General features: G+C 40.6%; 1 protein-coding gene across 2 annotated transcripts in view; it reads right to left on the reverse strand.

Moving 5' to 3' along the window:
* The window catches only part of BTAF1 (B-TFIID TATA-box binding protein associated factor 1), a 95,829-nt gene that overhangs the window by 19,195 nt on the left and 63,759 nt on the right, over positions 1-12,875 (reverse strand). For both annotated transcript variants that reach the window (XM_074959097.1, XM_074959096.1), the window contains exon 26: positions 8,219-8,371. In XM_074959097.1, coding sequence (XP_074815198.1) covers positions 8,219-8,371 — 153 coding nt within the window. The remainder of the gene's footprint in view (positions 1-8,218; positions 8,372-12,875) is intronic.

Genomic DNA, 12,875 nt, shown 5'->3' on the forward strand with positions numbered 1-12,875 from the left:
CTGCCTGATTGCATCAAACTTTTAAACTACTACTACAGGTGTCCATGCACTGCTCTGGGTGCCTATCCCATAATTAACACCCCCCCATACACAGCCCCGAAGGACTGTCCACAAATGTATCCACTTCAGCCCACCATCTCATTAACAGCCTTACAGAAAAGGGAAAAAAAATGCTCCTTGGGTGCTGGTAAATGGATTAGCAGAAACACTTGCAAAAACAAACTCACAAAAATCCTAGTCAGTGTCCCTTTGCAGTCTTCACTATGTAACGTACAACTGCTTGGCTATTAAAATATGCAGAGGGAAGAAAACTGGAATATGTTACTCAATAATTTTTCTTCGAGTGTAACCTCTCCCCAAAACCATGACTGATGGCCTCTGCCCTTTGTTTGTTTTGATATTTATTACCACCAAGCCCAAGATTCAAAATGAGTCAGAACTCCCCAAAATCATGGGATTCTAAAAAAAACCCCAAAAAACAAAAAAAAACCCCACATCTTCTGGTTTCTAAACCTCCCCCACCCCATGCATGTGACAGATTGAAAATTCAGCCTTAGTTGCATATAAATATATGGCACCACAGACAAACCCCAACTCGCTGACTCTGCTGGTCCCCTTTCCCCTCCCCACCACCACATAAAAGTGTCCCTTGGACACCCGCTATATGACTCCCTCCTGGACTTCACCATCTCTTCACCCCTGCTCCCTTTCTTCAGTTTGCAACTGAGGGGGAAAGGGAGCCTGAAAGCTGGCCTGGGCTCCAACTACCTGCCTGGATTTGGTGGGGTGGGGGATTTGAGGGTGATGCTTCTGCTGCTGCCGCCACCAAGCTTATGGGGATGAGAGAGTCTCCACTGAGCATCCCCTTTACATATTCATTATGTTAACACAATATTAAGGACAAATGGTAAGTCTCAGCATCTCTCTAAACTTTATAGTAAACACCGGACTCTATAAAGGATAACACACTACTAAAAAGTGTCATAATTTAAGCAAAATTATACTATACTTGTTCATAGCTGGCTAAACAGTTTAGTTACTAATATCTTGGAAATGCTAGAATAGAGATTTTTCTTGTGACTTCTCTAATCAGAATCTGTCTGAAAGATTCACAACTTCTGGCCTGAACTTTTGTTATGATCTTCATGTACTTTTAAAATTGAAGATTTGCATTAACTGAAACACTTCTCAACATCTTTCACGTTATACAGTTTAGGATTTCTTCCCCCCCCCCGCCCCATGCATCTGTCCACACATCTGCACGTACTGCCAGACAAAGTGCTTCATTGATTCTTTTTTTTTTTTTTTTTGCGCAGAGTTTGTATTAAAAACGTTCATATTCTGACTGTAGAAGAGTCTTGCTGAAAGAATGTCTGCTGGGTGACTTTCATGATGGTCTTAATAGTTTAAATGGTTCCTGCCAATAAATCGTTTCCGTGACTCATAGTGGAGAGCCAGAAACATATCACCCTTGAGAGAGTTTGGTCAATTTTTTGTTGCCATTCAAGCATCACCTTGTCTATTAATGAAGTCATTGTTGAGGGTCTTTTGGATATAACTGGCTGAAATGCATGTTATTTTCCTGATGACTGAAGAGCTGAACTTGAGTGTACGACGATTTCAGATGGTGGTGTGTCAGAAGCAGAAGGACTTCTGGATTGAGGAGGATTGTTGCAAGTGCAACCACTGTCAGTGTCATCTCTTCTTCTTGACCTTCATTGCCAGTCATGAAGGCTTTTTTAAATGTGTGCAGGACATTTTACATGCAAGGATGTGTTTGGCCATTCTCATAGCATTTGAAAACGCATATTTCACTTGGCAGTATTTGCAAATACAGATCCCTTTTCGTCTGAATGACTTTCAGTGTGGAAATGCTTCCATAGTCATATCATTTTTGCTGAGGGAGAAGAAAAAGAGCTCCTCCATGCTGCGTGCATTTGGTTCCTCCTGCAGAACTCCGGGTCAGGAAGTGGAGGCAGAATCCATTCCTGCCCCTCAAGAGTTTCCTCCAAGGCCCTGGATGCATAGGCCTCTTGCTCTCTAGCCTAGCGACTATGCAGGCAGGCTACAGACTGTTAGGTCCCCTACACGACAGTGTGTGTAAACCTTCCAGTCCACTGAGATGTCGTCTCTGGAATGAGTGGGCTGCTCATCAGGGACAGTCAGGAGGACAGCAGCTTCAGGGTAGCAGCTGCTTCCCCCTCATGCTCACACTGTTTCCACACCAAACTCCACGTCCAGGACGGAAGTCAGCACAGACAGGCAGGCAGTAAGTCACAAGAAAGGGCCCCTATACTCAGTTTTTCTTTAGTACAAACGGCAGCAATTTGGGGGGCTATAATATGTTCCAGGGGGTTACAGATATATAATATTTGCACAGAAGTTTCTTTTCAATTTTTCCCAGCACTTCCAATTTTCTTTTTCATACCAAACATTTGGGGGGGGGGGGGGGTTAAAAAAAAAAGTTCTTTTCCCCACTGCAAGTTTCTGGGTTTTTCCAGACCTCGCATCTCTAGCCATGCCCCTTGTTCCACTCACTAGAAGGGCTTGTCTTCAAGTACAGTGCTATAGCACCCCTGTAGCGCTTTTGTGAAGATGTTACTACGCCAACAGGAGAGCTTTTCCTGTTGGCATAGTTAATCCATCTCCCCAAGAAGCAGTAAGCTATGTCGAAGGGAAAAGCTCTTCCGTTGACATAGCACCATCTACATGAGGTGTTAGGTCAATATAACTGCGTCGCTCATGGGTGTGGATTTTTTCAAACCTCTGACAGCATTTTCAAATGCATATTTCACTTGTCAATATTTGCAAAATACAGTTATAGTGATATAGTTCTGTAGCGTAGACCTGGTCGAAGAGTTTTTCTTAAAATTGTAGAACACTAATGATTTAGTAACAAGTTCTAATACTAAATCAACTTTGTAACTAACTACGCACATATTTCCCTCATAGAAAATAAAAACAGACCTCCTGATTTCAGAACTATTTGAGTTATGAGTCAAATGTCTAATCAGGTAGTCTTTCTTCTTTAATGTCCCCCTTTTTGTGGGCTGTAGTGATCAATGCAAGGATTCTTCATCCAGAATAGTATCTGTACTACTGTGGAGTGGAATTTTGGGCTTCTATTTCCTCCTCGGTTGTTAAAAATCCACCATGAAGGCTTTTCTGATTGTACTAGAAGGAAGTCTCTTTGCAGTTGAAGCCAGTACCTGAGAATTACCAGATTCATTACTCTTAAATCCAGAAAATTTGTTTCTACTTACTTTCAGAGTTCCTATAACCCCATAATAATTGGTGGAGGGGAGAGCGTTCGTAAAGCATAAGACAATTTGAAGATTTGTCCATTTGAGAAACAGTATTTCTTTGAATGGTTGTCTGCTATCCAGAGTCATAGCCACTGCTGTGGTCTGAATTAAAGGTCATGACCCTAGCAGCAAACCCTATGGAATCCTTAGATAAGTCAGCTAAGAAAGAAACAGAATGCAAGTTTTTCTTTAACGCTGAAAGGAATTCCTTGGCTTTGTTGGGGTCTGCAGCTGTCAGATCAGTTAAACATGACAGGAGAGCCCAGGCAAAACAGGTGGTAGCAAAGGACTTTGTAGAATGTGGAAGATTTGTAGTCTCTCTTAGGGAAACCTAAAAACTTTTATTATCTGAATTTTTGGAAAAAAATCCCCTTCAGACAGGCTCATGTTTGGTAAAGTGGGGGCTACTGCCAGTGTGATTTTAGGCAAGACTTGTGGTTTTCCTTAGGCTCCTAAACTATAAAACATTCTGTGGTCTCTTTCCCACAGGACATTTGCCTTTTTCATGATTTTCCCCAGGAAAGAGTAGGGGGTTGTTTTCAACTTCTATTTTGAAAACAGATATTTACCCATTAGATTTTTTGCTGTCTTTTTTTTTTTGGCTGGATTTCAAATCAGAGCCACCACTGTCTTGTGCAGTATGTCTTATATTGTCAAGGGCTGGGGGGTGGGAAATCTCTCTTTTTCACTTGTGATGGCTGTTCACAGTTTTCAAGTGGAGGAACTGGAATCAGGAGTGGGAACAGTTATGGCTCATAGGCTTTTTCTTGCCCATTTCAGTCCTTGTGTGCACAGGAGATGCCAGATGGACTGAAGACAACTGATTCCTTGCCTAGGGAGTTTGGACCATTTGAGAACATGCAGGGGGACCCTGGTTTTCAAACAAACAGTCTGGTAGTTGGGGCTGTCTCTCTAGGGTGCTGAGGGGGCTATTAGAAATATTTTCCGTGCGGGGAGAGGATGGGAGGGAGAGGAGTGATCTGCTCTGTTCCTTCGCAAATTTGTTTGAGACTACTAGTCTCTCTGATCCACAACCTGTTTGTGGTGTGTAAAGGCTTCTCGAGTGACAGGGGGCATATCCTGGTGGAGTGAGGGATGGGGGCTGTGAATGGGTATGGATAGTTCATCCTATCTGCTGACTGGGAATGCTGCCTTACAAAACAAAAGCATCTTTTGAGACTTCACTCACTACTTCTTATGCTGCTTCATCATGATTGGGGAGCACATGGAAAGGAGATACCATGCTGCACTGAAGAGCCCAGAGGAACAAATGCCTCAGTTTCCATATTCCTCAGGACAAGACCTCCTCAGAGAGGGGTAAAAAGGTTATTGCACAACAATTTACTTATTTTTAAAAAGAGCCCGAGAGAGGGAACCACTAAGTGAGAACTTCTGGTGAGTGAAAGGGAGGAGCATGATCAAACCCAGTGGTTGCCTAGTAACAATGCTGAACGGTCTCTGATATTCACACAGACCAAGGCATAGCCCATTAGTCAGGGACTGTGGGAAATATTAGGATCTACAAAGATATTTTTATGTTCATATGCCATAATTCTCCCTTCCTTGTATCTTTTGGATATTTTATTGCACACGGTGTTCAGATGAAATTAACCACCATTCTTGCTTCAAAATTACAGAAAATGGAAAGCAGGGATGACCTGGTAAAAACCACGTCTGGTAAATACCAGGTAAAATTATGTTTGTTTTTTTTTTTTAAAACTCCTCCAAGAAAAACAAAGAGTCCCAGTTTAAGGGATTTTACAAAACTATTTCAACAACGTACACCACATTACATTTAGTTTTAGTTACATATTCAAATTGTGGTTACATAACAGATTCAGAGATCAGTTTAGGGTTGTGAAAATAAAAAGTAGAACTGCAGTGGACATAATACTAATATGTAATTACAATACTAAACGTTGGAATGTTTATATAGGTTTTGGTTTGGTATTTTCTCAAGGAATTTATATATGTCATGACTCATTTCAGGTTTCAATAATATTGAAACAGAAGTCAAAATCATCATATTATATGAAACAACAGTAATGCAGAGTTCTAGGCTTGAAGCATTATGCAATCAGAAGCACGCAGAGGTCCAGACTATCAGTCCAGGTCCATTTGGGCATTCTGTAATCGAACAACTTTTATGTAGTGATACACTGAGCTTATTCCTCAGTTTTGAATGGATGTATCCCAGTTTTAAAAAAGATTAATTCTATGCTTGCTGAATTTGCTGGACACAGATGAAACTGCATTTTAAGTTCAATGAAGTCAGATGGAATGTCAGAATTCTTCAGATATTTTCCCATAATGTTAGAGGGGAAACTTTCTTTGATCGTGGATGAAAACTGACTTTTGACATGGAGCTTCTTCTACTTTAATTGTAAGTAAATATGGGAGAAAGTCAGGATTTTTGCTGAATAACCACTGCCTTGCAATTCCTTCTTGCTCAGCTGACAGTTTCTTTAGTTGGCCAACATGTGCATAGAACTAATTGTACCTTTTGCTTTGTTTAGTGCAAGATCTTCATTTATCAGATCAAATCATACACTGCATGCAACAGCAACTAGTTTCAACTGACTTATTGAGTTCTTTGCTTCTTGGTAAATCCCTTGATTATTAGTTATATTGATCATTCTATCTTCAAGTTCTGCCTGATGATTAGGGCCCTACACCAAACTCACGGCCGTGAAAAATGTGTCATGGACTGTGAAATCTGGTCTCCACGGTGAAATCTGCACTTGTGTACTTTTACCCTATACTCAAAACTGGGGGGGGGGGTCAAGACCCAAAAGGGGGTTGCAAGGCTATTGGGGGGGGGCACCCTTATTTCTGCGCTTCCTTTCAGAGCTGGCTGGCTGGAGAGCGGCAGCTACTAGCCAGGTGCCCAGCCCTGAAGGCTGTGCTGCTGCCACCAGCAGCGCAGAAGTAAAGGTGGCATGGTATGATATTGCCACCTTTACTTCTGCGCTACCACTGGTGGTGGCACTGCCTTTAGAGCAGTGCACCTGGCCAGCGGCCACCGCTCTCCAGCTGTCAAGCTCTGAAGGCAGAGCAGAAGTAAGGGTGGCAATACTGCCTACAATAGCCTTGCAACTCCCTTTTGGGTCAGGATCCTCCAGTTTGAGAAATGCCGATTTAAAGGCTTTATATGTTTAGGTTTTTTAATACATATTCATGCTTTGTTACAACACCATGAAATTTAAGATTTAAATATCTGAAACTATGAAATTCAATATTTTTAAAATACTTTGACCGTGAAATTTACCAAAATGGACCGTGAATTTGGTAGGGCCCTACTAATGATCACTCTCAATCCTGAGAGAATGCAGCCATATTTTAACGTGTACTTCCAGGCATGTTATTTGACTGTTTCTTTGAGCGTCACCAGGAATTTGGGTGTTTACATGCCCTTGGCATTCTTTTTAACAAGGCTTCAGGCTGATTGCGATTATGAAAATACTTCTGTAAACCTACAAAATGTTTAATCAACATACTTTGTGCAAGATCTTGTCCAAGTAGATTTAGCCAATGTGACGTACATCCATACATAACTAAAGTGTCATCATCTTGTTCCAAATCACTTCTCACATATTACATCTTTTTCTCATTGTCTGCCAGGTAGCTCTTAACACCATAGCCATACAGTTCATTTGCTAATGCCTTTGGCATTTCTTGCTAGTGTAGCACAGTACGTTCAAGTCTTATTACTTCCAGTATCAACCACTGACACATAAGCCTCAGTTTTCCCTATCTGCACAGAGTTCCCTGGGTCATTGTGTACATTACTCCAGCCATCCTGTATTAATGTGACTGCTTTTCATTTAAAGGGTAGAAGCATACAACGAATAAGTCACCAGTAACTATGTCTAACGTTCACCTGCTTTCAATTGAGTACTTTGTAGTCTGGCCTTACGCAGCTGATCATTGCTTGAAAATTTGGATGCTCAACAGACAAAGTAATATTATAGCCATAAAAAAAAAATCTGCAATTTTCAAGTCTATCTTTTGCTTCAGTTCTGGAGTTGTTTTTGTTAAAAACTTCTTCTTGGTTTTATTTGGCCAATCTGGATCTGACTTTCTTTTGATGCACTTAGCAATGGCAATGCAGCATTGTCAGTACCTTCATCCTCAGAGTCGGATTCTAATACTCACATCCGTGTAGCCAAAGCCAGTCGTTCTGGTGTTTTTGTTCTTTCCACTGCATTTTGCAAAATATTTCTCATACAATCTGCCTTCCAACTCACTTTGTCTTTGCAATTTCTGAATGCAAGACTCTGCCATCTTCATGAACTTTCTCAAAATTAGCCATGAATTGGGTCAAGTGTTCTTCCATCTTTGCTCATGCTGAAATATTTTACTTGAGTCACTGTATTCACTGAGTTCAGTTGCACTCCAGCCAGCCAACTGAAGAGAAAGTACTGGACTGGACAGTTAATTTGGTAGTTTCCCCTCGAACAGAAACTGCAACTTCTGAATGTGGGAATCCGTCTGTTTGCACTAAACATATTTTAATTGCTAAACAAAGAAGGGGAATTCCCAGATTCAGAAGTTTCAGTTTTTATTTGAAGTATCCAAGGCAATAGCATACAGCTTTAAGTTGAGGCTCTTTTTCGTTTTATCGCCTTTTAATTAAAATTAGATCATTTTACCGCAAAACTATCAAGTTACTAATATATTTTTCAGTAATTGTCATTAGTTTATTCTAATAGTTATATTCTTCCCAGTTTCTGACTAAAATGGGTTGAAAACAGTATTTACTAATGCCTTGTCCTAAACTAGTTTCTTCTGGGAAATTACCAACCCTGAAAGTCTGTCAGTTTACTGTCCGAGTTTTAGTGTACAGAATGTGTTACAATTATGCACTATAAGTCATCATGCTTTTCTTGTAAAGTAAAAGGAGAAGCTTTTACCTGCTGATATTTTCTGAGCTCTGCTTTGATTGGGACCGGAATTTTATAGTTTTCCAATTTTTTTCCATCCAATAGTTGCTCCAGAAAATGGCGCTCTTTGGCTTTCAGTTGGATTAATTCTTCAGACATGTTTGGTGGATCTGGAATGCCAGCCTGAAATGATTAAAAAAATATAGCAACCTTGTACAAAAGGAGTCATTTCTTATATAGAAAGTGAGCAAATGCAAACTAGAATCTCACATTCGCCAGAAGAGTTTTTAATAAGCATTCAGCATTTTCGCAAGGTATTTTTTCAATTGCATATTCCCAAAGGCTTCTTTTATCACACACTTGGAAAAAAAGTCACTTGCTTGATCCCCGATAGGCTAGTTCATCCAAAGTTGCAGAACTGACAAAAACAGAACATACCCTGAACATTCACCAAAGGAAAATTCCACTATAAACTTTTGTACACAAAAGGGGAACACCGGTCCTACCTGTAAAATTATGCAGAAGCTGGATTGTTCCGCCTTTACTTAAGGTAGCTTCACCAATCGACTGATAAAAAACTGACACCTTTTCTTCTTAAGCTACAACCAACCCCCAAAAAGTAGTAGATAAATTCCAAACTATAACCTAAAATGAGAACTGAGTACTCTTGGGGAAGTTAAGTAGAAAGGTAAGATTCCAACTGTTAGAGGGGTGAGAGAGAGTACTACAACAAACCATTATCAGGACCTTTGATAAGACTCTCAGTTGCTGTTCTTAGGCCAAAGGCAAAAGCAGAGAATTGAAAACATTGAGAACCTATGGTGAATCAGAGACGTATGTTGAGAGGAGGTTTTAGGATGAAGGTATGAATTCAGTGAAGGGGTGAAAGCCTCCTGGCTTCATGACAGTTGTGATGGACCAATTGCTTGCAAACTGCAGGCTCTGGATGAGCAGTCCACAATGAATCAAAGGACTTTTTTTGGCAGCCTATGAAACTTACACATAGCCTTAGGAAAGGCAGGTTTTACATCAGGTTCCACCTGCATTCTGAGATTAATGCCCTTATATCTACGTGAAACGGGAAGCAAACATCAATCTCTGCCTGTGCTTATATGGAGGGTAGAGAAACTTTGTTTCTTTGCCTCATAGAGGGTTAGGGTAGATGTCACTGCCTCCACTAAGTGTCTCAGTCTTCTGGAGGAAATTGTCTGGCATACTACTGAGCAGAGGGCTCGGCGTATTGGTTAAACTTCACCTCAGGATAAGTCCAGAGAACAATTCCCTTCTTCAGAGCTTTCAAGGATGGTGGGTCTGCAAAAAGTGGTGGTTGGGGCCTCTGCACAAGCTTCAGTTGCACTCACTGCTGAGTGCAACAGGAATAGCAGTGGGTAGGGAAATGTTGAATCAAAGAACATGAAGCCAGTCCCAGCCCATAGTTTGGCAGCTTCCTGTCTGCTCCCTCACTTTGTTGTGTGTAGGGAAAAGAAGAAGGTAGTAATGACTACAGTTGCACTGGACAGAATGGAACCCCTCTCTCACCAAGGAGTATACTTCCCTCCACAGTCGTCAGTCAACACTTCCTGGATAGATTCAGTGCTGGGTGGGCAGCCCCATAGCACCAAACCTGGGGGCAGAGTGAACTCAGTGGACCTCCCTACTGCCTAGAGGAAGAGTGGCTGTAGGTGGCAGGAGAGTCAGACATCTTAAATACCTTTAAAAATCTGGCCTATTGAGCTTACTATGGTCAGTGCCATGTCTGTGTCACCTATAAAATGCTTTGAGATTCCTCTTCTGACTAGCTGCCCCATATTGGGGCTCCAAAGTCTTGTACCAACCACTTGGTAGTGTTATCTAATAAAGGAAAGGCACAAGCAACCCAGTTTTCAGATTGTTTTAGTGCTCCAATCAGAAAAGCATGCAACTTTATTTTGATTTTTTAAATACAGTACCCGTTCAACCACCTTTTTTTATTTTACATTTAAAAAAGAGAAATGAAAGTCCTGCGTCAACTTATAGCAAAACCGTTTATCATGAAGATGTACAAGACAGTAATGAATTGTTTACTCTGTATCCTCTCTTCCAAGCGTAGTTTTCTAGTCTTATATTTTCATGGCTCACTAGAATGAATATATTGAAATTAAGCGATCAGAGAACTATAAGAACTGTGCACACTGAATTATCAACTTCCAAATTCAATCTCACAACCACTTTAAAATATAGGTTTCCTGTTTTGGTTGATTAGGAGCCAACATACATCAGAAATCCCATGTTTGTTCATAACTCTTTTACTCATTCAACAACTGAATAAAGAGCCTCACATTTTGGAAATGTTCTAAAAGCCTGAAGACAATGCACAAGAGTCTGGACAATGGATACATTATCTTATATTACAAAAATATTAAGTTGTTTGCCAGAGACAAACAAATCTAAACTGAAACCAAATGGTTGACACAAAAGAAACTCAAATAATTCATTTCCAGCACTAACTCCTGAAAACAAAAAAGGAGTACTTGTGGCACCTTAGAGACTAACCAATTTATCTGAGCATAAGCTTTCGTGAGCTACAGCTCACTTCATCGGATGCATACTGTGGAAAAGTGAGCTGTAGCTCAGATAAATTGGTTAGTCTCTAAGGTGCCACAAGTACTCCTTTTCTTTTTGTGAATACAGATTAACACGGCTGTTACTCTGAATCCTGAAAACAAGGGATTTTCCGTCTTTGAAATGAAGACTGTTCTAATACCCTATTCACAAATACATAAAAACACACACAAAAACCACATCATAAAACCCTTTGCTAATCACTGTCATGTCCCCTTGATTCCTCCTAAAAAATAAGCTGACAGGCTGGCATTATGGCTGCCTGAAACAGAGGAGCCCTAGAAGCTTGATAGAAGGCACTGCCAATATTTCTATGCAGCAGGACAAGTCTGAACTCCAGAAGTGGAATATTTCACAGGCGGAAGGGGGCGGGGGGGAGAAGAGTACACAGACAGACATATCTTACTTTATTTTTAACCTTTGTTTAGAATACAAAATGAAACGTCTGATACCCAATTTTCCTTTCTAGGACCTCACCTCCTAATTGGAGACATTTGGGTTGCCCTCATATCTAGAATACACTGGAGACAATTCACACTTGCCCAAGACTTTGATATGCCCCTTCGTCCCTCACGCAAAATAAGTACTTCCAAAGCTATATTGCAACACTGAAGTGCTATTAATAGATGAATTCAAATACTTATTCAGCTCAAGGCCTTATTCAACAGCAGTAACTATATAACTAGAGCTGAGAATGGGCCATCACAGAAATCCAAGAATTTAACTCTGATTGGATGCACTGGGAGGAAAAGAAAAATTGAAGAAAGAAAATAGGTAGCAATCCTGACATCTCCTCCAAACATACATTTGGGATACTAATTTTTCCTTTCCACTCATTGGTCCGAATGCCTGGACCACTGTCCTGATAAAAGTATACTGCTGCTGAGGATTAAAGGGCCATCTTGTAAGGCGTTTACAAAATGTGCTGATGGATTACCCAGGAGCACCTTTGCTTATTTCTTCTGTTGGTGGTTGTTGACCTTTCTACCCAACAGGCCACCAATCTACTGGGCCCCGATTCCTTCCATAACCAATCTGCAGCGGCATATGCTTCAATGAGGCAGTAACTGATCCACCTAGTTATGTAGGATTTAGATGCTTTTAAGTACAGTCATTTAGAATGGAAAGAAAAGAGATGTAACCCTGAATTCATCAGTTCTGAGTTAAATATTAACAGCTTTTTTCCACTTCTGGTATGTGTAGCAACTTCTCTTTCAGCTGAGGTCCAAACAAAGGAAGAGTAATCTCCTGTAAAATATGAAAGAAAAAAGACTAGAGTAGAAGAACAACCTTGCCCTTGTGTGGAAGGCACATTAAGGTGCATCTTCTAAGAGAGATTTCAGTCTTCTTGTCCAGTGGTTCTCAACCTTTCCAGACTATTGTACCTCTTTCTGGAGTCTGATTTGTCTTGCATACCCCAAGTTTCACTTCACGTAAAAACTACTTGCTTACAAAATCAGACAAAAATACAAAAAAGTGTCACAGCCCACCATTACTGAAAAATTGCTTACTTTCTCGTATTTACCATATAATTATAAAATAAATCAGTTGGAATATAAATAATGTACTTACATTTCAGTGTATAATATATAGAGAAGTATAAACAAGTCATCTGAAATTTTAGTTTGTACTGACTTTGCCAGTGCTCTTTATGTAGCCTGTTGTAAAACTAGGCAACTATCTAGAGGTGTTTCTGTACCCCCTGGAAGAACACTGTGTACCATGGGGGTACATGTACTCCTGGTCAAGAATCACTTTTCTTGCCAATGTAATTGTGAATAGGATGCATGTATTTATTGGGAGGAAATATAGGGAATCAGATATCACCAGCATGAGCAGATTGGTTGTTACAACTTATAGCACCATAGAGGGGTACTAGGTTGAAGAGATAGGCATGCTTGCCCAGGCTTCCGCCCCAGCTGGATCTCAAACTGAGAAGGTAAAGGTCCACAGAGGTGCCAGAGCTCTACTTCTTCAGCTTCTGTGATAGTCTCCTCCCAGATAGATTAAATCATGCCAAAACCCAAGAGGGGTTCTATTTGGTCTGCTCCACCGTTACAAATAAGGAGCAAATTTTTTTTCTTCA

The sequence above is a fragment of the Natator depressus genome, chromosome 7 (assembly GCF_965152275.1).
Source record: "Natator depressus isolate rNatDep1 chromosome 7, rNatDep2.hap1, whole genome shotgun sequence".
NCBI lineage: Eukaryota > Metazoa > Chordata > Testudines > Cheloniidae > Natator > Natator depressus.